Source organism: Salmo trutta, chromosome 13 (assembly GCF_901001165.1).
Source record: "Salmo trutta chromosome 13, fSalTru1.1, whole genome shotgun sequence".
NCBI lineage: Eukaryota > Metazoa > Chordata > Actinopteri > Salmoniformes > Salmonidae > Salmo > Salmo trutta.
Window position 1 is genome coordinate 31,276,564 of NC_042969.1, and position 26,533 is coordinate 31,303,096.

The 26,533-nt window shown below is 47.2% G+C and overlaps 1 protein-coding gene across 1 annotated transcript; it reads right to left on the reverse strand.

The window, feature by feature from the left end:
• Positions 1-3,429: 3,429 nt before the first annotated feature.
• Positions 3,430-15,783, reverse strand: LOC115205639 (stanniocalcin-2). Its single transcript, XM_029771822.1, has 4 exons — positions 15,400-15,783; positions 7,964-8,106; positions 4,838-5,049; positions 3,430-4,521 (listed from the first exon to the last, which is right to left on the reverse strand). The coding sequence occupies exons 1-4, from the start codon at positions 15,536-15,538 to the stop codon at positions 4,155-4,157; spliced, it is 861 nt and encodes a 286-aa protein (XP_029627682.1). The 5' UTR covers positions 15,539-15,783; the 3' UTR covers positions 3,430-4,154.
• Between the last annotated feature and the right edge of the window lie 10,750 nt (positions 15,784-26,533).

The window sequence follows — 26,533 nt, forward strand, 5'->3', positions numbered from 1 at the left end:
AAGGAGGCGGTATCACACAATATTACACTATAATGATCAGGGGCACGTCCAGCATGACACAAGTTTTAAAACGTTCAGATAGAAATATGTTATGTAGAACAAACATGCCTCTCTGACCTGTAGAACAAGGAATCATGTCTGCTCTATTCATGGCGTTACTATCTGCAATGTTTAACAACATTTGGCAACTAAATGTTGACCTGGTGTTGAAGAAAACATTAATTGTAGCTAAGAAAGTCCACCCTCAGTCTCTTGTGCATTCAAATAATTCCTTGTCTTATCTGTGGTATGCATGTTTTTCAATGTCTCTTTCTGGATATTGTGTCAATATTATCTAAGTAGAAATAATTCCTCTGAATTGTTGTCATGCCATGCAGTTCATGATCAGAGCTACCTACTGAACACACACAACCTTGATGACTAAACACAGTGTACAAAATATCCACAAAAAAAGTCACTTTTAATGATAACAAGATACATTTCTGTTGATTTTGATTTCATGAGTCCTTAGAGTTTCATAGTGCTGTTTGTATACACGTTATCAGACACGTGAAGTAAAACCATACAAGACTATGTTCTGCAAGGTCATTCTGATGCCCAACTGGGGGTGTAGAGGAAGTGATGCGCTGTATGGAACACTGAGAAACAGGAAGTAGGAAGCACTGTCAGTCTATTTCTCCTGGAACACAAAATGGAGAAGATAGTGACAGAGTATGGAACAGATTGTCAGTTACAGTCATTTACATTCTTAATGGAGTTACACACCTGGTGCCCAAAGATAAGTCAATTAACTGCAATAGGTTGTCACATCATCTGAGTAGAAATAGAGGGGCAGGATAGCATGACTGGCCAACAGACACCTCCGAACTATAAGAAGAGGTGGAAGAAGGAACAGGGGAGGAGGAGGAGGAGGAGGGGGAGGAGGACGAGGAGGAGGACGAGGAGGAGGAGAGATATCGAGAAATTGTGTCTCCTCAGGAACCGTTGAGTGTAGTTCTCGTCCTCCTTTCCTCCTCCATCTCTCTCCCTCCTCGTGCGGCCGGCCAGCTCTTGGCTGTAGCCCAGAGGAATTCTCTGGTGGCCTTGGTAAATATACAATTTAGAATAACAGCGGACTGCAGCCGGAGCTCCAAAGTGTGGACTTGCTGGGGATGCGTTCCAATGGCACCCTATTCCCTATATAGTGCACTACATTTGACCAGGGCCCATAGCACTACATTTGACCAGGGCCCATAGTAGTGCACTATTTAGGGAATAGGGTGCCATTTTAGCATAGGACTCTGGCAAGGAAGAGAGAGAGGTAAGAACAGAACACATTCATACCTACTCCTCTACCACCTCCTCCTCCTCTACCTCCCCTGGTCTGACCTGGTGATTATACAGGAAGAAACTGTTGATTGACTGCTCCCAGTTACTTGATTGCATGAAACGCTTTGACGGCAGAAAGCTCAATATTTGTGTTATCTACCTGGGCTAATGCCTGGGCGTTTAGCTCAGTGGGCTTTCATAGTCTTGTGGTGTCACGTTAGTGTACAGACTGTCTTCAGTTAGAGTGGTGAGTCTGGAGAAGGCTTCAGCTGTACAGCGCTCAGTGGTATCATCAGAAACACACCTGTCAATCAATCAATCAATCATACTAATCAATCATACTAATCAATCAATCAATCATACTAATCAATCAATCAATCAATCATACTAATCAATCATACTAATCAATCAATCAATCATACTAATCAATCATACTAATCAATCAATCAATCAATCAATCAATCATACTAATCAATCATACTAATCAATCAATCACACTAGTGATGCTTGCTGAGATGCAGTTACTGGGGTGCTACTGTCTGTAGGACTGTCTGTAGGGTGTCTGTAGGACTGTCTGTAGTGTCTGTAGGAGTGTCTGTAGCGTGTCTGTAGGAGTGTCTGTAGCAGGTCTGTAGGACTGACTGTAGCGTGTCTGTAGGACTGTCTGTGGCGTGTCTGTGGGACTGTCTGTAGGACTGTCTGTAGCGTGTCTGTTGTGTTTCTGTAGGACTGTCTGTAGGACTGTCTGTGGTGTGTCTGTGGGACTGTCTGTAGGACTGTCTGTGGCGTGTCTGTGGGACTGTCTGTAGCGTGTCTGTAGGACTGTCTGTGGCGTGTCTGTGGGACTGTCTGTAGGACTGTCTGTAGCGTGTCTGTTGTGTCTGTAGGACTGTCTGCAGGACTGTCTGTAGTGTGTCTGTTGTGTGTCTGTAGGACTGTCTGTAGCGTGTCTGTAGGACTGTCTATAGTGTGTCTGTAGGACTGTCTATAGCGTGTCTGTAGGACTGTCTGTAGCATGTCTGTAGGACTGTCTGTAGCATGTCTGTAGGACTGTCTATAGCGTGTCTGTAGGACTGTCTGTAGCATGTCTGTAGGACTGTCTGTAGGACTGTCTGTAGCATGTCTGTAGGACTGTCTGTAGCATGTCTGTAGGATTGTCTATAGCGTGTCTGTAGGACTGTCTGTAGCATGTCTGTAGGACTGTCTGTAGCATGTCTGTAGGACTGTCTGTAGCGTGTCTGTAGGACTGTCTGTAGTGTGTCTGTAGGACTGTCTGTAACGTGTCTGTAGGGCTGTCTGTAGTGTGTCTGTAGGACTGTCTGTAACGTGTCTGTAGGACTGTCTGTAGTGTGTCTGTAGGACTGTCTGTAGGACTGTCTGTAACGTGTCTGTAGGGCTGTCTGTAGGACTGTCTGTAACGTGTCTGTAGGACTGTCTGTAGTGTGTCTGTAGGGCTGTCTGTTACGTGTCTGTAGGACTGTCTGTAGTGTGTCTGTAGGACTGTCTGTAACGTGTCTGTAGGACTGTCTGTAGCGTGTCTGTAGGACTGTCTGTAGTGTGTCTGTAGGACTGTCTGTAACGTGTCTGTAGGGCTGTCTGTATGAATGTCTGCGAGTCTGTTCCCACAACAACAGAAACGTTTGTACCTAAGAGTCCAATAAAAGTTTAAATAATTCATCTTTAAACCTAATCAATTGAAAATCACCTTTGAATCGTTCTAGTGCTACTTACTGTACAACATTGTGACCCCAGTTGAGAGCACTCTAGTAAACCTCAGCCTCACAGAGAGGAGTCACTACAGATGGAACCACCGTGTTGAGGCACCTGGATGCATTAACACATTAGCTGAGATCAGAGGAGGGTTTTCTGAGAGAACTAAACCTAAGCTATGTCTGCATGCCAATTAGCCCATACGGCCCTGGTCAAAACCAGTGCACTCTGTAGGGAATAGGGTGCTATTTGAGACACACATGAATGTGCTGCTACAGACAGACGCTGTGTCCTGGTTGCCCTAATAGTAGGAATCCTAACGATGGAAGCTGGCCATCAGAGAATGTACCAGTTTGTTTACTTTGCCATGGTAACCCAACCTCATGCACTACAAGCTTTATGTGCCAGAACTGGACTTCAAAACCTGTACAGTTTGTATTTAATCATCAAGTATCTAGAATTATAATACTAACAACACATTCCCACTTTGAAACAACAATGCTGTATGTTATATATCTACAGATGGATGGTGATGGAGTATGGTGTGGTATACAACAGAACACACCATGCACTATAATCCTATATGACATCAGTACTGCATATGGTGACTATATTTATACATGTTCGTACTGTATAAATATAGATACGTATATTTCTATGTACATTTGGATATTTAAACATTGCATAAAGAATAAAATAAATAATACAAATATAATCAGATGTTACAGTGAGTATGATTTGAGAAACGCTATATTAGAGCCCAAAAAGGCCTAACACTTAAAATAAAAATCAGGATAATAATACTTATTATTATTCAATAATAAACAGAAACAACATCGTGGACTACAATCTGGAGTAACTGATCGAGCTACACCACATTACCCTGCAAATGTACCATTTGGGAATTCTGGAATGACTGGAGAGGAGAGGGGGAGAGAGGGATAGAGGACGGAGAGAGAGAGAGAAAGAGAGAGTGAGTCTGTGTATGTGTGTAGATGTGTGTGTTCTTGCATGTACAGTATCTGTCTATGTGTATGTCTGTCTGTGTGTGTGTATGTGTGTGTGTGTGGGGGGGGGCGGCTATGATGGTGACACAGTCAGGGAGAGCTCTGGATAGTTTGGGTCCAATGTTTCTTTCACCTCCGGATGTCTGTGGCCTCAGGGCCTTCCTGCTCCGCCACCACCCCAGCCTCGGGGCTCTGTCGACGGGGACCCTGGCTGCGGCTGCGGGGGTGGGCGTTGAAGCCGCCTTTACTGGGCTTGTCCTTGTCCCCCTGTCGGGGGGGTCTGGGGTGGTCTGGCTCGGAGTGGGGGGACCTGTGGCGGCGGTGGTCGGGGGAGGCAGGGGCCTGACCGGGAGGGGGGGTGAGGGAAGAGCAGACACTCAGGCTGTCACAGAGAGCCCCCCAGTTCTGCTCACACTGCAGCCGGACGCTTCTGGTTAAGGCCTCCTTCACCTCCTCCCCACAGCTCAGTAGGATGTTGACCAGCTCCACATACGGCCTGCGGGGAGGGGGGGGTGATAGACCGAGAGAGAGAGAGAGAGAGAGATCATGGGATTATTATACTATTATATGAATATAGGGCTGGACATCTACAGCTTGGTATGGGTGGTTTACCTTCTAGGTAAGTCAAAATGGGAAGAGGCAGAGAGAAGAGTAGAAAGAGTTAGAGAAAGGCAGGGAGAGGGAGGAAGAGACAGACAAAGGGTCAGAGAGAAAGAGAGACAGAGTTCTCCTCACCCTTTAGGGAAGAGAAGAAGGGATGATACGGACAGAGGGAGAGAAATAAACACACTGATGAATGCCTACATCCTCACCCTTTAGGGAAGAGGTCCTGGAAGTGGATCATCTCCACCATGACAGCAACATTCTCCTTGGCTGCAGAACACAGGTTGTGTCTGAGGTAACACTCTCTCTGCAGCTGGAAAACCATCTCTTTAATGGCCAGGCACTTCCTGCTGATGCAGCTGAACTTGTGTCTCAAGCCGTGGGCCATGCACTTCAGAGCATCCTTGATGAACGACTTACCCTAAACACACACAGACATATAGAACACTCAACCCTAACCCTAACAGACATATAGAACACAAAACCCTAACCCTAACAGACATATAAAACATTCAACCCTAACCCTAACAGACATATAGAACTCTCAACCTAACACTTACAGAACTATAGAACACTCAACCCTAACACTAACAGAACTATAGAACACTCAACCCTAATCCTAACAAAACTATAGAACACTCAACCCCAACCCTTACAGACACATAGAACACTCAATCCTAACCCTAACAGACATATAGAACACTCAACGCTAACCCTAGCAGAATTATAGAACACTCACCCCTAACCCTTACAGAACTATAGAACACCTAACCCTAACAGACATATATATAACTCTCAACCCTAACCCTAACAAAACTATAGAACACTCAAACCTAACCCTAACAGAACTATAGAACACTCAACCCTAACCCTAACAGACATATAGAACACTCAACCCTAACCCTAACAGACATATAGAACACTCAACCCTAACACTTACAGACATATAGAACACTCAACCCTAACCCTAACAGACATATAGAACACTCAACCCTAACACTAACAGACATATAGAACACTCAACCCTAACCCTAACAGAAATAGAGAACACTCAACCCTAACCCTAACAGACATATAGAACACTCAACCCTAACCCTAACAGATATATATAACTCTCAACCCTAACCCTAACAAAACTATATAACACTCAAACCTAACCCTAATAGAACTATAGAACACTCAACCCTAACCCTAACAGACATATAGAACCCTCAACCCTAACCCTAACAGACATATAGAACACTCAACCCTAACCCTAACAGAACTATAGAACACTCAACCCTAACCCTAACAGAAATATAGAACACTCAACCCTAACACTAACAGAACTATAGAACACTCAACCCTAACCCTAACAGACATATAGAACACTCAACCCTAACCCTAACAGACATATAGAACACTCAACCCTAACCCTAACAGAAATATAGAACACTCAACCCTAACCCTAACAGAAATATAGAACACTCAACCCTAACCCTAACAGACATATAGAACCCTCAACCCTAACCCTAACAGACATATAGAACACTCAACCATTATGATTGTATTTAGCATGTATTTTACCAGTTAGATTGATTGAGAACACATTATCTTTTACAGCAACGACCTTGGAAATAGATGCAAGGGAGAGGAGAGGGGTTGAATGGACCAATTGGAAGCTGGGGATTATTGGATTGGTTGATTGTGCTGAACCAATACAAATCTGCTAACTCCTGAACATACAGTGCATACGAAAAGTATTTAGACCCCTTGACTTTTTCCACATTTTGTTACGTTACAGCCTTATTCTAAAATGGATTTAAAAAAAAATCCTCATCACTATACACACAATACCTCATAATGACAAAGCAAAAACTGTTTTTTAAATATTTTTGCAAATGTATTAAAAATAAAAAACTGAAATATCACATTTACATACAGTACCAGTCAAGGTTTGGACACTTATACTCATTCAAGGGGTTTTCTTTATTTTTACTATTTTCTACATTGTAGAATAATAGTGAAGACATCAAAACTATGAAATAATACATATGGAATCACATAATAACCAAAAAAGTGTTAAACAAATCAAAATATACTTGATATTTGATATTCTTCAAAGTAGCCACCCTTTGCCTTGATGACAGCTTTGCACACTCTTGGGATGTGTGCTTAGGGTCGTTGTCCTGTTGGAAGGTAAACCTTCGCAACAGTCTGAGGCCTGATTGTTAGAGTGCTGTAGAGATGGTTGTCCTTCTGGTTCTCTCATCTCCACAGAGGAGTTCTGGAGCTCTGTCAGAGTGATCATCGGGTTCTTGGTCAGCACCCTGACCAAGGCCCTTCTCCCCCAATTTCTCAGTTTTGCCGGGTTAGCAGCTCTAGGAAGAGTCTTGGCGGTTCCAAACTTCTTCCGTTTAAGAATGATGGAGACCACTCTGTGCTTGGGGACCTTCAATGCTGCAGATATTTTTTGGTACCCTTCCCCAGATCTGTGCCTCGACTCAATCCTGCCTCTCAGTACTAAGGACAGTTCCTTCGACCTCACGGTTTGGTTTTTGCACTGACATGCACTGTCAACTGTGGGACCTTATATAGAAAGGAGTGTGTCTTTCCAAATCATGTCCAATCAATTGCATTTTTTTATTTATTTTTATTTCACCTTTATTTAACCAGGTAGGCTAGTTGAGAACAAGTTCTCATTTACAACTGCGACCTAACCACAGGTGTTCTCCAATCAAGTTGTTGAAACATCTCAAGGATGATCAATGGAAACAGGATGCACCTGAGCTCAATTTCGAATCTCATAGCAAAAGGTCTGAATACTTATGTAAATAAGATATTTTTAAAATATTTTTTATACATTTGCTGAAATTTCAAAAAACCTGTTTTCACTTTGTCACTATAGGGTATGGTGTGTAGATTGATGAGGATTTGTATTTATTTAATCTATTTTAGAATAAGGCTGTAACGTAAGAAAATGTGGTAAAAGTGAAGCGGTCCGAATACTTTCCGAATGCACTGAAGATGTTCTAGTTGTAGGATGGTTAGAACTCATTCTGATGGCCCAGTGAGAGGCCGGGACAGAGCCTGTTCTACCCGTCTGAAAGGGGATCTGGCTCGGCATGGTGCCAGCTGGCTACTCCTGGCCCTGGAGCCCTCTGCCCTGACACACAGAGACCTGACCTCCGTGGGAGAGGGAAGGGAACTGGGGCACACAAACACATACGAACGCACATGTTGGCAAACACACTCAATAAATCCACGTGTGCACTAACATACATGCATGTACACACATACACATGTAGACTTAAACACAAACACACACACACACACATACATGCAGAGTGCCTTACCTGGGAGTCGAACTTTCCGGCGTTGTGTAGGAAGGTCAGACAGATCTCCTGCAGGCCTCTGATCTCACAGGAGTTGTTCTCAAAACACTCAAACACACCGCAGCCCACGTCTCCTGCACTCACCAGACAGTGCTGGATCTCAGCTGGAGGGAGACAGAGAAGCAGAGAGAGTTGTCACTGACACTTACAGTCGACTATCAAGCATCAATCCCCATTACATGTAGTGATACAAGCCATGGTCTTAAGCATGGTCTCAGAGTTGTTATTTTCTTGTTATCCCTAAGCTGTTATTTCCTTGTTTTTTCAAAGTTGTTATTTCCTTGTTATCCCTAAGCTGTTATTTCCTTGTTATCCCTAAGCTGTTATTTCCTTGTTGTCTCAGAGCTGTTATTTCCTTGTTATCCCTAAGCTGTTATTTCCTTGTTGTCTCAAAGTTGTTATTTCCTTGTTATCCCTAACCTGATATTTCCTTGTTGTCTCAGAGCTGTTATTTCCTTGTTGTCTCAGAGCTGTTATTTCCTTGTTATCCCTAACCTGATATTTCCTTGTTGTCTCAGAGCTGTTATTTCCTTGTGGTCTCAAAGCTGTTATTTTCTTATCTCAGAGCTGTTGTTTTCTTGTCCTTTCCAAGAGCTGTTATTTCCTTGTCTCAGAGCTGTTATTTAGTTGTTGTCTGAAAGCTGTTATTTCCTTGTAATCTTCTTTTTAACTTTCTAACCTATGGTTCTGTTAGTAGAGTAAGAGTTCTAGGCCCCTTTTCTCAATTACAGCCCCCCCTTGTTTCGTGGTCCATGTGTAACAAACAAAACATGTATTTCATGTTTTCATCATTTCCCACCAGGTGACTCTCTGGCCAATCAGAAACATTAATCATTCAGTTAGGGAGAGGAAAAAAGGAATAGTACTTAGGTCTGGACCTCCAGGCTGAGATTTTAATTCCCATGGCAGAGAGACTGGCTCCTATGTGGACCCTGGTCCAAAGTAGTGCACCATATAGGAAACAGGGTGTCTTTCTACTGTCAGTGTAGTAGATACATACTAAACCAGCCTCCAGGCTTCAGCGTCAGAGATAAGAAAACAACATCTCTCCTCTTCTCTCCACAGAGAGAGACAGACCAGAGGGGTGTGCAGATGAATGCAGGGTGACAGAGAGATTATTACAGTGTCATTCTGCGTCAAAATACATCTGCATTGCCTGGCGTGAGGATAGGAGGGGATGCTGCACTGCAGATACAGCGCTGGGTACTAGAGGAGAACATACAAACGTGCCTTTAGTTGTGCCTTTAGTCAACCGGTGTCAGTTTTCCTGCTATTAAACAATCATGTAGATGAGTGACTGTGTATTAGTTGATATATAATTAGTCTTTCCTGTCTGTGCTGCCAGGTACACATAATTGACCCCCTTCAACTTTTCACAGGATCTTTCTAAGTGACTAACTGGCCGGGCTGCTGTGGAGAGATGGACTGGACTGGTGACTGGTGACTGGACTTGACAGATGACTGAACTGGATAGGTGACTGGACTGGAGCGGACAGGTTATTGGACTGAAGTAGACAGGTGACTGGACTAGACTGGTGACTGGACAGGTGACTGGACTGAAGTAGACAGGTGACTGGACTAGACTGGTGACTGGACTGAAGTAGACAGGTGACTGGACTAGACTGGTGACTGGACTGAAGTAGACAGGTGACTGGACTAGACTGGTGACTGGACTGAAGTAGACAGGTGACTGGACTAGACTGGTGACTGGACTGAAGTAGACAGGTGACTGGACTAGACTGGTGACTGGACAGGTGACTGGACTGAAGTAGACAGGTGACTGGACTAGACTGGTGACTGGACTGAAGTAGACAGGTGACTGGACTAGACTGGTGACTGGACAGGTGACTGGACTGAAGTAGACAGGTGACTGGACTAGACTGGTGACTGGACTGAAGTAGACAGGTGACTGGACTAGACTGGAGCGGACAGGTTATTGGACTGAAGTAGACAGGTGACTGGACTAGACTGGTGACTGGACAGGTGACTGGACTGAAGTAGACAGGTGACTGGACTAGACTGGTGACTGGACAGGTGACTGGACTGAAGTAGACAGGTGACTGGACTAGACTGGTGACTGGACTGAAGTAGACAGGTGACTGGACTAGACTGGTGACTGGACTGAAGTAGACAGGTGACTGGACTAGACTAGTGACTGGACAGGTGACTGGACTGGACTAGACAGTGTTCCTGTCCCTATACTGCACTATAGAAGATAGAGTGGGACATATACAACGTTTCATAATGCAGCCCAATGTGACATGACTCTGGTAAGACCAGTGGTTGATATTTACATTGAAACCAGAGTATCCAAATATACAGAGGAGAAGATATATGTAACATTCCAGTCCAGGGCTGTAGTAGGTTGGCAGTTGGCATCACCCTTGGGCCTCTCGCTGTCTGTGTAACTCAGTTGGTAGAGCATGACGCTTGCAACGCCAGGGCTGTGAGTTCAATTCCCACGGGGGATAGGTATGAAAATGTATGTACTCACTCCAGTAAGTGGCTCTGGATAAGAGCGTCTGCTAAATGACTAAAATGTAGATGTTATACAATCTTACACAACGCCTGGCCAGTGGCAGCCAAGGAGGACAGGAATAAAACAAATGATAGTGGACCGAAATGAAATGACCAGGAGAGTGGGAAAAGTCTGCCTGTAAACCCCAAATGGTAGGATATTTAGAGAGGCCTTCCTAAATGGTAGGATATTTAGAGAGGCCTTCCCTTTGGCTCCCGAGAGGCGCAGCAGTCTAAGGCAACCATCTCAGTGCTAGAGGCGTCACTACAGACCCTGGTTCGATTCCAGGCCGTGATTGGGAGTCCCATAGGGCGGTGCACAATTGGCCCAGCGTCGTCCGGGTTAGGGTTTGGCAGGGGTTGTTCTTAACTGACTTGCCTAGTTAAATAATGTACAGTGTACATGGCACATGGTGTTAGGCTACACATGGGCCTATATAAGTGTTTATTTTGGACTATATGGGTTCAAACAAAAATGTATTTTCAAAACTTCTGTAATCAGTCTTGAAGACCCACAGAGAGAGTGAGTCCCCATCAGTTGGGAGATGAAAGGTTCTTCATCCCCCTCTCCTCTCCTCCAGTTCTCCTCTCCTCCAGTCATCCCCCTCTCCTCCAGTCATCCCCCTCTCCTCCAGTCATCCCCCTCTCCTCCAGTCATCCCCCTCTCCTCCAGTCATCCTCCTCTCCTCCAGTCATCCCCCTCTCCTCCAGTCATCCCCCTCTCCTCCAGTCATCCCCCTCTCCTCCAGTCATCCTCCTCTCCTCCAGTCATCCCCCTCTCCTCCAGTCATCCCCCTCTCCTCCAGTCATCCTCCTCTCCTCCAGTCATCCCCCTCTCCTCCAGTCATCCCCCTCTCCTCCAGTCATCCCCCTCTCCTCCAGTCATCCCCCTCTCCTCCAGTCATCCTCCTCTCCTCCAGTCATCCCCCTCTCCTCCAGTCATCCCCCTCTCCTCCAGTCATCCCCCTCTCCTCCAGTCATCCCCCTCTCCTCCAGTCATCCCCCTCTCCTCCAGTCATCCCCCTCTCCTCCAGTCATCCCCCTCTCCTCCAGTCATCCCCCTCTCCTCCAGTCATCCTCCTCTCCTCCAGTCATCCCCTCTCCTCCAGTCATCCTCCTCTCCTCCAGTCATCCCCCTCTCCTCCAGTCATCCCCCTCTCCTCCAGTCATCCCCCTCTCCTCCAGTCATCCCCCTCTCCTCCAGTCATCCCCCTCTCCTCCAGTCACTGCCACTGAGGCATTTGGTTCACATGGGATAGAACCAATAACTCTACTGCTATGGTATTCCATATGGGTCATTGAGAAAGGGTTAGCATGTTCTAGACATCATAGGATATATGAGTGTTGGACATACAGTATGTGTCTTAGTTGGAGATATGCATTAATATACCTAGAGCAAATCACTGGAAGTGTCATATTTGATAGCCTAGACAGATTAATCTCACAAGCCTTCTGGTCAGAGTAAATAACGAATTAACAACATATTTACTTGAGAGATGATGCTTGTCAACAAGGACTGCTCTGTTGGTGTGTGTGTGTGTGTGTGTGTGTGTGTGTGTGTGGTGTGAGAGAGAGAGAGAGAGAGAGGAGAGAGAGAGAGAGAGAGAGAGAGAGAGGAGAGAGAGAGAGAGAGAGAGAGAGAGAGAGAGAGAGAGAGAGAGAGAGAGAGAGAGAGAGAGAGAGAGAGAGAGAGAGAGAGAGAGAGAGAGAGAGAGAGAGAGAGAGAGAGAAAAGGGTATGTAGTCACTGGGTTTAACTTTGGTCCGCTGCAGGAAAATGAGCTGCTGTCGGCAGCGAGTGCTTGTGTTGGCGTTTACACGGGAATGTGCCTGGCTCGTCCGAGCTGGCCGCAACGTGCATTGAATTACACAGTGGTGTGGTGTGGTGTGGGACTCTGACTGACTGAGGGACTCTACTGTGCAGATCTGCATTAGAGCTGTCCCTGCAACTACAAGGATTAGAAACCCTTACATTCTCATGATTTTTATATTGAATAATGGATATAAGTATTTCTTTCATAACATTGTTTATTTTGAATAGACAGTAGGCTTTTCCTAAGGGACTGGGATTCCTGTTAAGAATGCGGAACAACAGCCCTGCATGAGGCGATTGCATCATTCCCTATCAGCATGCTTTGTAGGAGCCTAACAATCAACAGTTAACGCCTGGAGTCCACTGTAAGGGCTCAGACACCAAAAGCGTTTGCTGGATAAGAGTACTTAACATCTTTGAACGTAATTGGCGAACCGATTTTACATGTAGACTCGTGTGAAAAATGTCGGCAGTCAGACGTTTGTAGCGGGTGTCCCTAAAACACAGCGCGCTGAATGATCGGCAGCGGAACGCTAGATCCGCAGGTGCGCTAGATCCGCATTAGGTGCGCTGAATGATCGGCAGCTGAACGCTAGATCCGCAGGTGCGCTAGATCCGCATTAGGTGCGCTAGATCCGCATTAGGTGCGCTAGATCCGCATTAGGTGCGCTAGATCCGCATTAGGTGCGCTAGATCCACATTAGGTGCGCTAGATCCGCATTAGGTGCGCTAGATCCACATTAGGTGCGCTAGATCCACATTAGGTGCGCTAGATACTCATTAGGTGCGCTAGATCCACATTAGGTGCGCTAGATCCACATTAGGTGCGCTAGATCCGCATTAGGTGCGCTAGATACTCATTAGGTGCGCTAGATCCACATTAGGTGCGCTAGATCCGCATTAGGTGTGCTAGATCCGCATTAGGTGCTCTAGATCCGCATTAGGTGCTCTAGATCCACATTAGGTGCGCTAGATCCACATTAGGTGCGCTAGATCCACATTAGGTGCGCTAGATACTCATTAGGTGCGCTAGATCCGCATTAGGTGCGCTAGATACTCATTAGGTGCGCTAGATTCGCATAGGTGCGCTAGATCCGCATAGGTGCGCTAGATCCGCATTAGGTGCGCTAGATCCGCATTAGGTGCGCTAGATCCGCATTAGGTGCTCTAGATCCGCATTAGGTGCTCTAGATCCGCATTAGGTGCTCTAGATCCACATTAGGTGCGCTAGATACTCATTAGGTGCGCTAGATCCACATTAGGTGCGCTAGATACTCATTAGGTGCGCTAGATCCGCATTAGGTGCGCTAGATCCGCATTAGGTGCGCTAGATACTCATTAGGTGCGCTAGATCCACATTAGGTGCGCTAGATACTCATTAGGTGCGCTAGATCCGCATTAGGTGCGCTAGATACTCATTAGGTGCGATGTGTGCGAGCCTTAAAGCGGTTACCATGAATTTTACAGTATCTTACAGACAGCTAGGTGGCGAGTAAAATGCTGTATGTCATATTACATTACTGTAATACTATTGACTGCATTATACTTAAGCAATAAGGCCCGAGGGGATGTGGTATATGGTCAATACACCACAGCTAAGGGCTGTTCTTAGGCACAACACAAAGTGGCCATATACCACAAACCCCTGAAGTGCCTTATTACGATTATAAACTGGTTACCAAAGTCATTAGAGCAGTAAAAGTACATGTTTTGTAATACCCTTGGTATAGTCTAATATACCACGACTGTCAGCCTATCAGCATTCAGGGTATGCTACTTTAATCAGAATGAATGAATGACTAAATTAATTAATGAATTCATGGATGAATGAAATTCATTGAGGGGAGGGGTTTGTATTTCACAGTGTTTACTGTAATTACAAGGGATTTGTGCAAGCAGGTTGGCCACTTGATAAAGTGTCTACACATTACACCATATTAATGAATATTTTGTGTTTTATATTAATTGCACTTCTGGAAGCCTTAAGAAAGGCTTCCAAACTGGCAACAACTACAGGGCAAAACAGACCAAAAGGACGTGGCAAAATGCTCAACCATTTCATTTAAGACTTACTGCCACTCTAATATGTCACCTATACATTTAAAAATGATTTGCCACTATAACCACATAGGAGTTAAATTGGTACAGCATTCTCACTCACAGGTGCAACAAATATAGCATGTTACAAGGCACGACTCAAAATATGTTAATGAGCCAGAAACAACAATACCATTCCCCCACTAGAGGTCAAAGGTGTTTGGAGCTCCAAAGATACAGTATGGCACTGTATTATATGGGGTGAAATTACAGTACCATTCGAAATACAGCAAATTTTCACATAATGCACCATAATTTACATTATTCTGCAGTTAAACGTTTCAGAGTTGTATTTTATTTTACTGTTTATAATACCGAAAATTACCTTATAAATTAGTTTTCCATTACAGTGTAGCCTAGGCTGTATTTTAGCCACATGATAATCACTCAACTGTGGTAGCTTGCTCATAGGCTAAGTCATTTTGCCAAGTTTGTTTCATTTAAATGCAAAGCGCATACTGGTTGCCAATGGATCGGCTGGATGTTGGCTAACTTTTAACCAATCACGCTGTATCGAGCATACGCGGAAAAAAACTACACAAACAAACACACACACACACACAAACACACACACACACCTAGAGGCGCTGCCATATACATTATCTATCATGACCTACCTTGTGCCTGTCTATTAATAGTTTACTAACATATTGCATTTCGGTCTCCCTGTATTTACAATATATCCCCTTTCTGGATCATCTGAAAAGGTAATATTATCCATGATAAAGCCAGTATTTCGGTCAAGAAACAGATGAATGCAGAGGGAGAGAGATAACGTGTTCTTTGCTCTAAAATACACCGCGCGGAGAGCACGTGCACACAAGCATGCGGTCCCGCTCGCGCAAATGTATCCCACTGATCTGTATTCTGATAACATAATTTCAACACCGACCCACTTCCCATACCAAATCCGTCAGCATTCTCTCTCTCTCTCTCTCTCTCTCTCTCTGCGCGTGCGTGCACTTTCTTACCTGTGTTCTGCAGAGACATCCGTCCTTTCTGGCTTGCCGGTTTCTCTGACGGGTTGTCATGAACATCAATATTATCCAATCCCACCACTTGCTCCAAAACTGACAAAACCAGCAACACTATTGCAAATTTAAACAACATGTCTGCCTGTATCTGTGAGGACCAGTATGTACCTGTGCTAAAGTCTGCCTTCCCTCTGCTCTGAGACAATGATGCAGTGTTGTATCGGAAACGCGCCGGTCCAACCAGCCAGTCTGCTCTCTGTCTGTCTGTGGTAACTCAGTTGCACTCACGGCTGTAGACTGTATTCAGGCGGGCAGCTCAGAGAGTGAGACAGAAAGAGAGAGTGAGCGCTGGGACCGCAGGGATGCTGCCTATATTTCCCAGAGCCCGGGCGGGTCGTCAATTTAGATGGAGTCAAGCAGGTGTTGTCAGCCAAGCTCAGCGACCAATCAGAGACGCAGACATCCACGTCCAAGGTTGAGAGGGGAGTGTCCAGTGAAAGTCCCGTCTTGCCATAAAAGCTCCTCTTGTAAAAAAAAAGTGTGTATGAGTAGGTGGTTATTTACTAGTGTTTGGCTAAGAAACCTGTCTCTTGTTGTTGCTTGCATCTGAGGAAAGAAAACATTTGTAAACAGACTTGTCAGAATCATGTCGGCATGCCAACAGCTATTAGCCTACAATGTAATAACATATAATGCTATTAACAGGACACATCTGTTGTGGTTCGATTTATGTAATACTTTGAATAACATATTGGTGGATACAAGGTAAAACATTATTCGCAAATATATTTCCCCATAACATATGAGGAAACAGTGTATTGATTGGTATTATATTGTTCCCATTGCTAACCTTGCTCTATTTTGGCTATAATATATTTGCTGTGTTATTACATGTTTCTGTTTATGAATTTGTTGTTAATTGCAGTTGCACTATCCACTATGCCTATATGCATGCACGTTTCCTAATGAATCAGTAAAGTATTAACTTGTGCATGTGCCCACTGTCAGTGCTTCCTCTCCAAGAGAAACTGTAGCTTAGTAAGAGTCAGGCTGAAGGATTCTCAACAGATTGTCATAGTACATGCATACAGTACAGGGCAGACTCTTCTTGCCCCACTTTCACTGAATTCCCTCCTTTTATATACAGTCAATCAGTGGACTCCTGGTCCATGCAGGTGTTGGTGTTGTCCTGGAGACATGCATGAACTGGAGAGGTATGATGGGATTCTCATCAAACACACACACTGAGAGACCCATATCTGAGACTGTCTGGTATGGTGCACCATCATGCCAGGGCCAAGACAATAAGGGAAGTGAAGAGAGGAGGAAATGAGGAGGAGGAGAAGAAGAGGGGGAAGAGCAGGAGAAGAGAGAGGTGAGGAGAACAGAAGAGGATATAAGAAAAGGAACGGGGGGAGAGGATAAGAGGAACGGGGGAGAGGATAAGAGGAACGGGGGAGAGGATAAGAGGAACGGGGGGAGAGGATAAGAGGAACGGGGGAGAGGATGAAAGGAACGGGGTAGAGGATGAAAGGAACGGGAGGAGAGGATAAGAGGAACGGGGGAGAGGATAAGAGGAACGGGGGGGAGAGGATAAGAGGAACGGGGGAGAGGATAAGAGGAACGGGGGGAGAGGATAAGAGGAACGGGGGAGAGGATGAAAGGAACGGGGTAGAGGATGAAAGGAACGGGAGGAGAGGATAATAGGAACGGGGGAGAGGATAAGAGGAACGGGGGAGAGGATGAAAGGAACGGGAGGAGAGGATAAGAGGAACGGGGAGAGGATGAAAGGAACGGGAGGAGAGGATAAGAGGAACGGGGGAGAGGATAAGAGGAACGGGGGAGAGGATAAGAGGAACGGGGGGAGAGGATAAGAGGAACAGGGGAGAGGATAAGAGGAACGGGGGGAGAGGATAAGAGGAACGGGGGAGAGGATAAGAGGAACGGGGGAGAGGATAAGAGGAACGGGGGAGAGGATGAAAGGAACGGGAGGAGAGGATAAGAGGAACGGGGGAGAGGATAAGAGGAACGGAGGGAGAGTATAAGAGGAACGGGGGAGAGGATGAAAGGAACGGAGGAGAGGATAAGAGGAACGGGGGAGAGGATAAGAGGAACGGGGGAGAGGATAAGAGGAACGGGGAGAGGATAAGAGGAACGGGGGGAGAGGATAAGAGGAACGGGGGGAGGAGAGGATAAGAGGAACGGGGGGAGAGGATAAGAGGAACGGGGGGAGAGGATAGAGAACGGGGGAGAGGATAAGAGGACGGAGAGAGGATAAGAGGAACGGGGGAGGATGAAAGGAACGGGAGAGAGGATAAGGAACGGGAGAGGATAAGAGGAACGGGGGGAGAGGAATAAGAGGAACGGGGGGAGAGGATAAGAGGAACGGGAGGAGGATAAGAGGAACGGGGGAGAGGATAAAGGGAACGGGGGAGAGGAAGAGGAACGGGGAGAGGATGAAAGAACGGGAGGAGAGGATAAGAGGAACGGGGAGAGGATAAGAGGAACGGGGGAAGGATGAAAGGAACGGAGGAGAGGAGAAGAGGAACGGGGAAGGATAAAAGGAACGGGCGAGAGATAAGAGGAACGGGGGGAGAGGATAAGAGGAACGGGAGGAGAGGATAAGAGGAACGGGAGGAGAGGATAAGAAGAACGGGGGGAGAGGATAAGAGGAACGGGGGGGAGAGGATAAGAGGAACGGGAGGAGAGGATAAGAGGCACGGGGGGAGAGGATAAGAAGAACGGGGGGAGAGGATAAGAGGAACGGGGGAGAGGATAAGAGGATCGGGGGAGAGGATAAGAGGAACGGGGGGAGGGATAATAGGAACGGGGGGAGAGGATAAGAGGAACGGGGGGAGAGGATAAGAGGAACGGGGGGAGAGGACAAGAGGAACGGGGGGAGAGGATAAGAGGAACGGGGGTAGAGGATAAGAGGAACGGGGGGACAGGATAAGAGGAACGGGGGGGAGAGGATAAGAGGAACGGGGGGAGAGGATAAGAGGAACGGGGGAGAGGATGAAAGGAACGGGAGGAGAGGATAAGAGGCACGGGGGAGAGGATAAGAGGAACGGGAGGAGAGGATAAGAGGAACGGGGGGAGAGGATAAGAGGAACGGGAGGAGAGGATAAGAGGAACGGGGGGAGAGGATAAGAGGAACGGGAGGAGAGGATAAGAGGAACGGGGGGAGAGGATAAGAGGAACGGGGGAGAGGATGAAAGGAACGGGAGGAGAGGATAAGAGGAACGGGGGAGAGGATGAAAGGAACGGGAGAAGAGGATAAGAGGGACGGGAGGAGAGGGAACGGGAGGGAGAGGATAAGAGGAACGGGGGAGAGGATAAGAGGAACGGGGGAGAGGATAAGAGGAACGGGAGGAGAGGATAAGAGGACCGGGGGAGAGGATAAGAAGAACGGGGGGAGAGGATAAGAGGAACGGGGGAGAGGATAAGAGGATCGGGGGAGAGGATAAGAGGAACGGGGGGAGAGGATAAGAGGAACGGGAGGAGGGGATAAGAGGAAAGGGAGGAGAGGAACGGGAGGAGAGGATAAGAGGAACAGGAGGAGAGGATAAGAGGAACGGGAGGAGAGGATAAGAGGAACGGGGGAGAGGATAAGAGGAACGGGAGGAGAGGATAAGAGGCACAGGAGGAGAGGATGAAAGGAACGGGAGGAGAGGATAAGAGGATCGGGGGAGAGGATAAGAGGAACGGGGGGGAGAGGATGAAAGGAACGGGAGGAGAGGATAAGAGGAACGGGAGGAGAGGAACGGGAGGAGAGGATAAGAGGAACAGGAGGAGAGGATAAGAGGAACAGGAGGAGAGGATAAGAGGAACGGGAGGAGAGGATGAAAGGAACGGGAGGAGAGGATAAGAGGAACGGGGGAGAGGGATAAGAGGAACGGGGGGAGGGGATAAGAGGAACGGGAGGAGAGGATAAGAGGAACGGGGGAGAGGATAAGAGGAACGGGGGAGAGGATAAGAGGAACGGGGGAGAGGATGAAAGGAATGGGAGGAGAGGATAAGAGGAACGGGGGAGAGGATAAGAGGAACGGGGGAGAGGATGAAAGGAACGGGGGGAGAGGATAAGAGGAACGGGGGGAGAGGATAAGAGGAACGGGGGAGAGGATAAGAGGAAGGGGGGAGAGGATAAGAGGAGCAGGAGGAGAGGATAAGAGGAACGGGGGAGAGGATAAGAGGAACGGGGGAGAGGATAAAAGGAATGGGAGGAGAGGATAAGAGGAACGGGGAGAGGATAAGAGGAACGGGAGGAGAGGATAAGAGGAACGGGGGGAGAGAGGATAAGAGGAACGGGGGAGAGGATAAGAGGAACGGGAGGAGAGGATAAGAGGACCGGGGGGAGAGGATAAGAGGAACGGGAGGAGAGGATAAGAGGAACGGGAGGAGGGGATAAGAGGAAAGGGAGGAGAAGAACGGGAGGAGAGGATAAGAGGAACGGGGGAGAGGATAAGAGGAACGGGAGGAGAGGATAAGAGGCACAGGAGGAGAGGATGAAAGGAACGGGAGGAGAGGATAAGAGGATCGGGGGAGAGGATAAGAGGAACGGGGGGAGAGGATGAAAGGAACGGGAGGAGAGGATAAGAGGAACGGGAGGAGAGGAACGGGAGGAGAGGATAAGAGGAACAGGAGGAGAGGATAAGAGGAATGGGAGGAGAGGATAAGAGGAACAGGAGGAGAGGATAAGAGGAACGGGAGGAGAGGAACGGGAGGAGAGGATGAAAGGAACGGGAGGAGAGGATAAGAGGAACGGGGGGAGAGGATAAGAGGAACGGGAGGAGAGGATAAGAGGCACGGGGGGGAGAGATAAGAAGAACGGGGGGGAGAGGATAAGAGGAACGGGGGAGAGGATAAGAGGATCGGGGGGAGAGGATAAGAGGAACGGGGGGAGAGGATAATAGGAACGGAGGAGAGGATAAGAGGAACGGGGGGAGAGGATAAGAGGAACGGGGGAGAGGACAAGAGGAACGGGGGGAGAGGATAAGAGGAACGGGGGGAGAGGATAAGAGGAACGGGGGGACAGGATAAGAGGAAACGGGGGAGAGGAATAAGAGGAACGGGGGAGGGGATAAGAGGAACGGGGGAGAGGATGAAAGGAACGGGAGGAGAGGATAAGAGGAACGGGGGAGAGGATAAGAGGAACGGGAGGAGAGGATAAGAGGAACGGGGGGGAGAGGGATAAGAGGCACGGGAGGAGAGGATAAGAGGAACGGGGGAGAGGATAAGAGGAACGGGAGGAGAGGATAAGAGGAACGGGGGGAGAGGATAAGAGGAACGGGGGGGAGAGGATGAAAGGAACGGGAGGAGAGGATAAGAGGAACGGGGGGAGAGGATGAAAGGAACGGGAGAAGAGGATAAGAGGGACGGGAGGAGAGGAACGGGAGGAGAGGATAAGAGGAACGGGGGAGAGGATAAGAGGAACGGGGGGGAGAGGATAAGAGGAACGGGAGGAGAGGATAAGAGGACCGGGGGGAGAGGATAAGAAGAACGGGGGGGAGAGGATAAGAGGAACGGGGGAGGGAGTAAGAGGATCGGGGGAGAGGATAAGAGGAACGGGGGGGAGGGATAAGAGGAACGGGAGGAGGGGATAAGAGGAAAGGGAGGAGAGGAACGGGAGGAGAGGATAAGAGGAACAGGAGGAGAGGATAAGAGGAACGGGAGGAGAGGATAAGAGGAACGGGGGGAGGAGAGGATAAGAGGAACGGGAGGAGAGGATAAGAGGCACAGGAGGAGAGGATGAAAGGAACGGGAGGAGAGGATAAGAGGATCGGGGAGGAGAGGATAAGAGGACGGGGGGAGAGGATGAAAGGAACGGGAGGAGAGGATAAGAGGAACGGGAGGAGAGGAACGGGAGGAGAGGATAAGAGGAACAGGAGGAGAGGATAAGAGGAACAGGAGGAGAGGATAAGAGGAACGGGAGGAGAGGATGAAAGGAACGGGAGGAGAGGATAAGAGGAACGGGGGAGAGGATAAGAGGAACGGGGGAGGGGATAAGAGGAACGGGAGGAGAGGATAAGAGGAACGGGGGAGAGGATAAGAGGAACGGGGGAGAGGATAAGAGGAACGGGGGAGAGGATGAAAGGAATGGGAGGAGAGGATAAGAGGAACGGGGGAGAGGATAAGAGGAACGGGGGAGAGGATGAAAGGAACGGGGGGAGAGGATAAGAGGAACGGGGGGAGGAGGATAAGAGGAACGGGGGAGAGGATAAGAGGAAAGGGGGGGGGAGAGGATAAGAGGAGCAGGGGAGAGGAGAGGATAAGAGGAACGGGGGAGAGGATAAGAGGACGGGGAGAGGAAAAGGAATGGGAGGAGAGGATAAGAGGAACGGGGGAGAGGATAAGAGGAACGGGAGGAGAGGATAAGAGGAACGGGGGAGAGGATAAGAGGAACGGGGGAGAGGATAAGAGGAACGGGAGGAGAGGATAAGAGGACCGGGGGAGAGGATAAGAGGGAACGGGAGGAGAGGATAAGAGGAACGGGAGGAGGGGATAAAGAGGACAGGGAGGAGAAGAACGGGAGGAGAGGATAAGAGGAACGGGGGAGAGGACTTAACGAGGAACGGAGGAGAGGATAAGACGGCACAGGAGGAGAGGATGAAAGGAACGGGAGGAGAGGATAAGAGGATCGGGGGAGGAGAGGGGAGACGCGATTAAGAGGAACGGGGGGAGAGGATGAAAGGAACGGGAGGAGAGGATAAGAGGAACGGGAGGAGAGGAACGGGAGGAGAGGATAAGAGGAACAGGAGGAGAGGATAAGAGGAACGGAGGAGAGGATAAGAGGAACAGGAGGAGAGGATAAGAGGAACGGGAGGAGAGGAACGGGAGGAGAGGATGAAAGGAACGGGAGGAGAGGATAAGAGGAACGGGGGGAGAGGATAAGAGGAACGGGGGGAGGGGATAAGAGGAACGGGAGGAGAGGATAAGAGGAACGGGGGAGAGGATAAGAGGAAACGGGGGAGAGGATAAGAGGAACGGGGGAGAGGATGAAAGGAATGGGAGGAGAGGATAAGAGGAACGGGGGAGAGGATAAGAGGAAGGGGGAGGGAGAGGATGAAAGGAACGGGGGGGAGAGGATAAGAGGAACAGGAGGAGAGGATAAGAGGAACAGGAGGAGAGGATAAGAGGCACAGGAGGAGAGGATAAGAGGAACAGGAGGAGAGGATAAGAGGAACGGGGGGAGGATAAAAGGAACGGGAGAGAGGATAAGAGGAACGGGGGAGAGGATGAAAGGAACGGGAGGAGAGGATAAGAGGAACGGGGGAGAGGATAAGAGGAACGGGGGGAGGATGAAAGGAACGGGGGGAGAGGATAAGAGGGACGGGGGAGAGGATAAAAGGAACGGGAGGAGAGGATAAGAGGAACAGGAGGAGAGGATAAGAGGAACAGGAGGAGACGATAAGAGGAACGGGGGAGAGGATAAAAGGAACGGGAGGAGAGGATAAGAGGAACGGGGGAGAGGATGAAAGGAACGGGAGGAGAGGATAAGAGGAACAGGAGGAGAGGATAAGAGGAACGGGGGAGAGGATAAGAGGAACGGGAGGAGAGGATAAGAGGAACGGGGGAGAGGATGAAAGGAACGGTGGGAGAGTATAAGAGGAACGGGGGAGAGGATAAAAGGAACGGGAGGAGAGGATAAGAGGAACAGGAGGAGAGGATAAGAGGAACGGGGAGAGGCTGAAAGGAACGGGAGGAGAGGATAAGAGGAACAGGAGGAGAGGATAAGAGGAACGGGGGAGAGGATAAGAGGAACGGGGGGAGAGGATGAAAGGAACGGGAGGAGAGGATAAGAGGAACGGGGGAGAGGATAAGAGGAACGGGGAGAGGATAAGAGGAACGGGAGGAGAGGAACGGGAGGAGAGGATAAGAGGAACAGGAGGAGAGGATAAGAGGAATGGGAGGAGAGGATAAGAGGAACAGGAGGAGAGGATAAGAGGAACGGGAGGAGAGGAAAGGGAGGAGAGGATGAAAGGAACGGGAGGAGAGGATAAGAGGTACGGGAGGAGAGGCTAAGAGGAACAGGAGGAGAGGATAAGAGGAACGGGAGGAAGGGATAAAAGGAACGGGAGGAGAGGATAAGAGGCAGAGGAGGAGAGGATAAGAGGTACGGGAGGAGAGGATAAGAGGAACAGGAGGAGAGGATAAGAGGAACAGGAGGAGAGGATAAGAGGAACGGGAGGAGAGGAACGGGAGGAGAGGATAAAAGGAACAGGAGGAGAGGATAAGAGGTACGGGAGGAGAGGATAAGAGGAACGGGAGGAGAGGATAAGAGGGACAGGAGGAGAGGATAAGAGGTACGGGAGGAGAGGATAAGAGGAACAGGAGGAGAGGATAAGAGGAACGGGGGGAGAGGATAAGAGGAACGGGAGGAGAGGATAAGAGGAACGGGGGGAGAGGATAAGAGGAACGGGAGGAGAGGATAAGAGGAACAGGAGGAGAGGATAAGAGTAACGGGAGGAGAGGATAAGAGGAACGGGGGGAGAGGATAAGAGGAACGGGAGACGAGGATAAGAGGAACGGGAGGAGAGGATAAGAGGTACGGGAGGAGAGGATAAGAGGAACGGGAGGAGAGGATAAGAGGGACGGGAGGAGAGGAACGGGAGGAGAGGATAAGAGGTACGGGAGGAGAGGATAAGAGGAACGGGATAAAAGGAACGGGGAGGAGAGGATAAGAGGTACGGGAGAAGAGGATAAGAGGAACAGGAGGAGAGGATAAAGGAACGGGAGACGAGGATAAGAGGAACAGGAGGAGAGGATAAGAGGAACGGGAGGAGAGGATAAGAGGAACGGGAGGAGAGGATAAGAGGCAGAGGAGGAGAGGATAAGAGGAACAGGAGGAGAGGATAAGAGGTACGGGAGAAGAGGATAAGAGGAACAGGAGGAGAGGATAAGAGGAACAGGAGGAGAGGATAAGAGGAACAGGAGAGGATAAGAGGAACGTGGATGGAAGGAAAGTGACAGGCTGGTAACGTTTGTTGTGTTTAAGACCAGAAGTCCCCACAAGAATAGTAAACAAACAAACATTTGACCAACTGGGGGCATTTTGCTAGTTCCCACAAGGTCAAAGGTTATTTCTAGGTTAGAATTAGTGTTAGGGTTAGAATTAGGGTTAGTAATTTATGGTTAGGGTTACGAGTTAGGGTTAGGGAACATACGATTTTGAATGGGAATCAATTGTGTTAGGGCTAGGGACTTTTTGACAGCACCCCTTTTGATTTTAACGAAACCTTCCATACATATTTGCCCATTGTAGAAGTGCTCAGAACATGACTTTTTGGACCTGAATGACAAAACATTCAAGAGATAAAGGTGTTCAAAGTTGACCCATTTTGCATACCCCACCATACCATGAGACATCCGTGTCTTTATCACTGGAAAAAATAAATATCATTTAAAAGCTTACGAACAGGGTTTTCAAACTATTTTAATATAAAAAATAATAATAATGTTTTTTAATAAAAAAAAATCATATTTTCTAAAACTTTTAACGTCAATTAAATGCATAAACTCTGATTTTTCTCTTCTTATTAGCATATGTTGTAGCTTAGACCCTATTTTACATCATTTAAGGTTTCTGTGTTGTGCCCACCATCAGTTGAGACACAACATGCACTTGAATACAAGGTGGATGTCATGTTTTAGCTGATAAATGTACTAAAATGGGAATTGAAGTATCAATTTTCACATGGTACCACACATATGGTTTGAGGTCCACACATCAGAGAATGTTGACTTGAATGGGAATATCTGTTGTTTTAAATTACACTGTCAATCCTCCATAGGAAACCTATTGAAATCATTGAAATATATATCACAGAATAGCCATGACCACGACATTCGACGTGGGTTGACTGGCGGTCATCTTTGTGGTAGTAATTAGAAGTTAAACATTCAACTAAAGTCAATGTCAATGGTGTACCAGCTAAATTGCAGTGGTCTGAATGGATAGGACCATTCTGTAAATTATATTTCTATGATTGATTGACACCCACCCTGAATGGATAGGACCAATCTATGAATTATATTTCTATGATTGAAATAGCACCCACCCTGAAGGGATAGGACCAATCTATGAATAATTTTTCTATGATTGAAATGGCACCCACCCTGAAGGGATAGGTTCATTCTATGAATTATATTTGTATGATTGAAATGACACCCACCCTGAAGGGATAGGTCCATTCTATGAATTATATTTCTATGATTGAAATGACACCCACCCTGAAGGGATAGGTTCATTCTATGAATTATATTTCTATGATTGAAATGACGCCCACCCTGAATGGATAGGTCCATTCTGTGAATTATATTTCTATGATTGAATTGACACCCACCCTGAAGGGTTAGGTCCATTCTATGAATTATATTTCTATGATTGAAATGACACCTACCCTGAAGGGATAGGTTCATTCTATGAATTATATTTCTATGATTGAAATGGCACCCACCCTGAAGGGATAGGTTCATTCTATGAATTATATTTCTATGATTGAAATGACACCCACCCTGAAGGGATAGGACCATTCTATGAATTATATTTCTATGATTGAAATGGCACCCACCCTGAAGGGATAGGTTCATTCTATGAATTATATTTCTATGACTGAACTGACACCCACCCTGAAGGGATAGGACCATTCTATGAATTATATTTCTATGATTGAAATGACACCCACTCTGTATTCAAGAGCAAGTTCTGTCTCAACCAATGATGGGCACAACACAAAAAACTCAGATTAGGTGAAATAGGGTCTAAACTACAACATAGGAGTTTATGCATTTTTAGATAATTTACATTAATGGTTTAAAAATGCTGATTATTATGTATTTTTTTTAAACAATAATAAAATAGTTTGACAAGCTTTTAAATGATATCAAACTCATGGATGTTTCATGGTAGGGTATGCAGAATGGGTCAACTTTGAGCACTTTTATCTTCTGAATGTTTTGCTATTCAGGTCCGAAACATCCCTTTCTGACCACTTCTTCCAGGGACAAACATGTATGGAAAGTTTTGTTTAAACCAAAAGGGATGTTGTCAAAAAAAGTGATTGAATTCAAATGGATTTAACCATGAGGAATGTTGGTCCAAAGTTGCTACCAGCTATATGCCAATATGCTC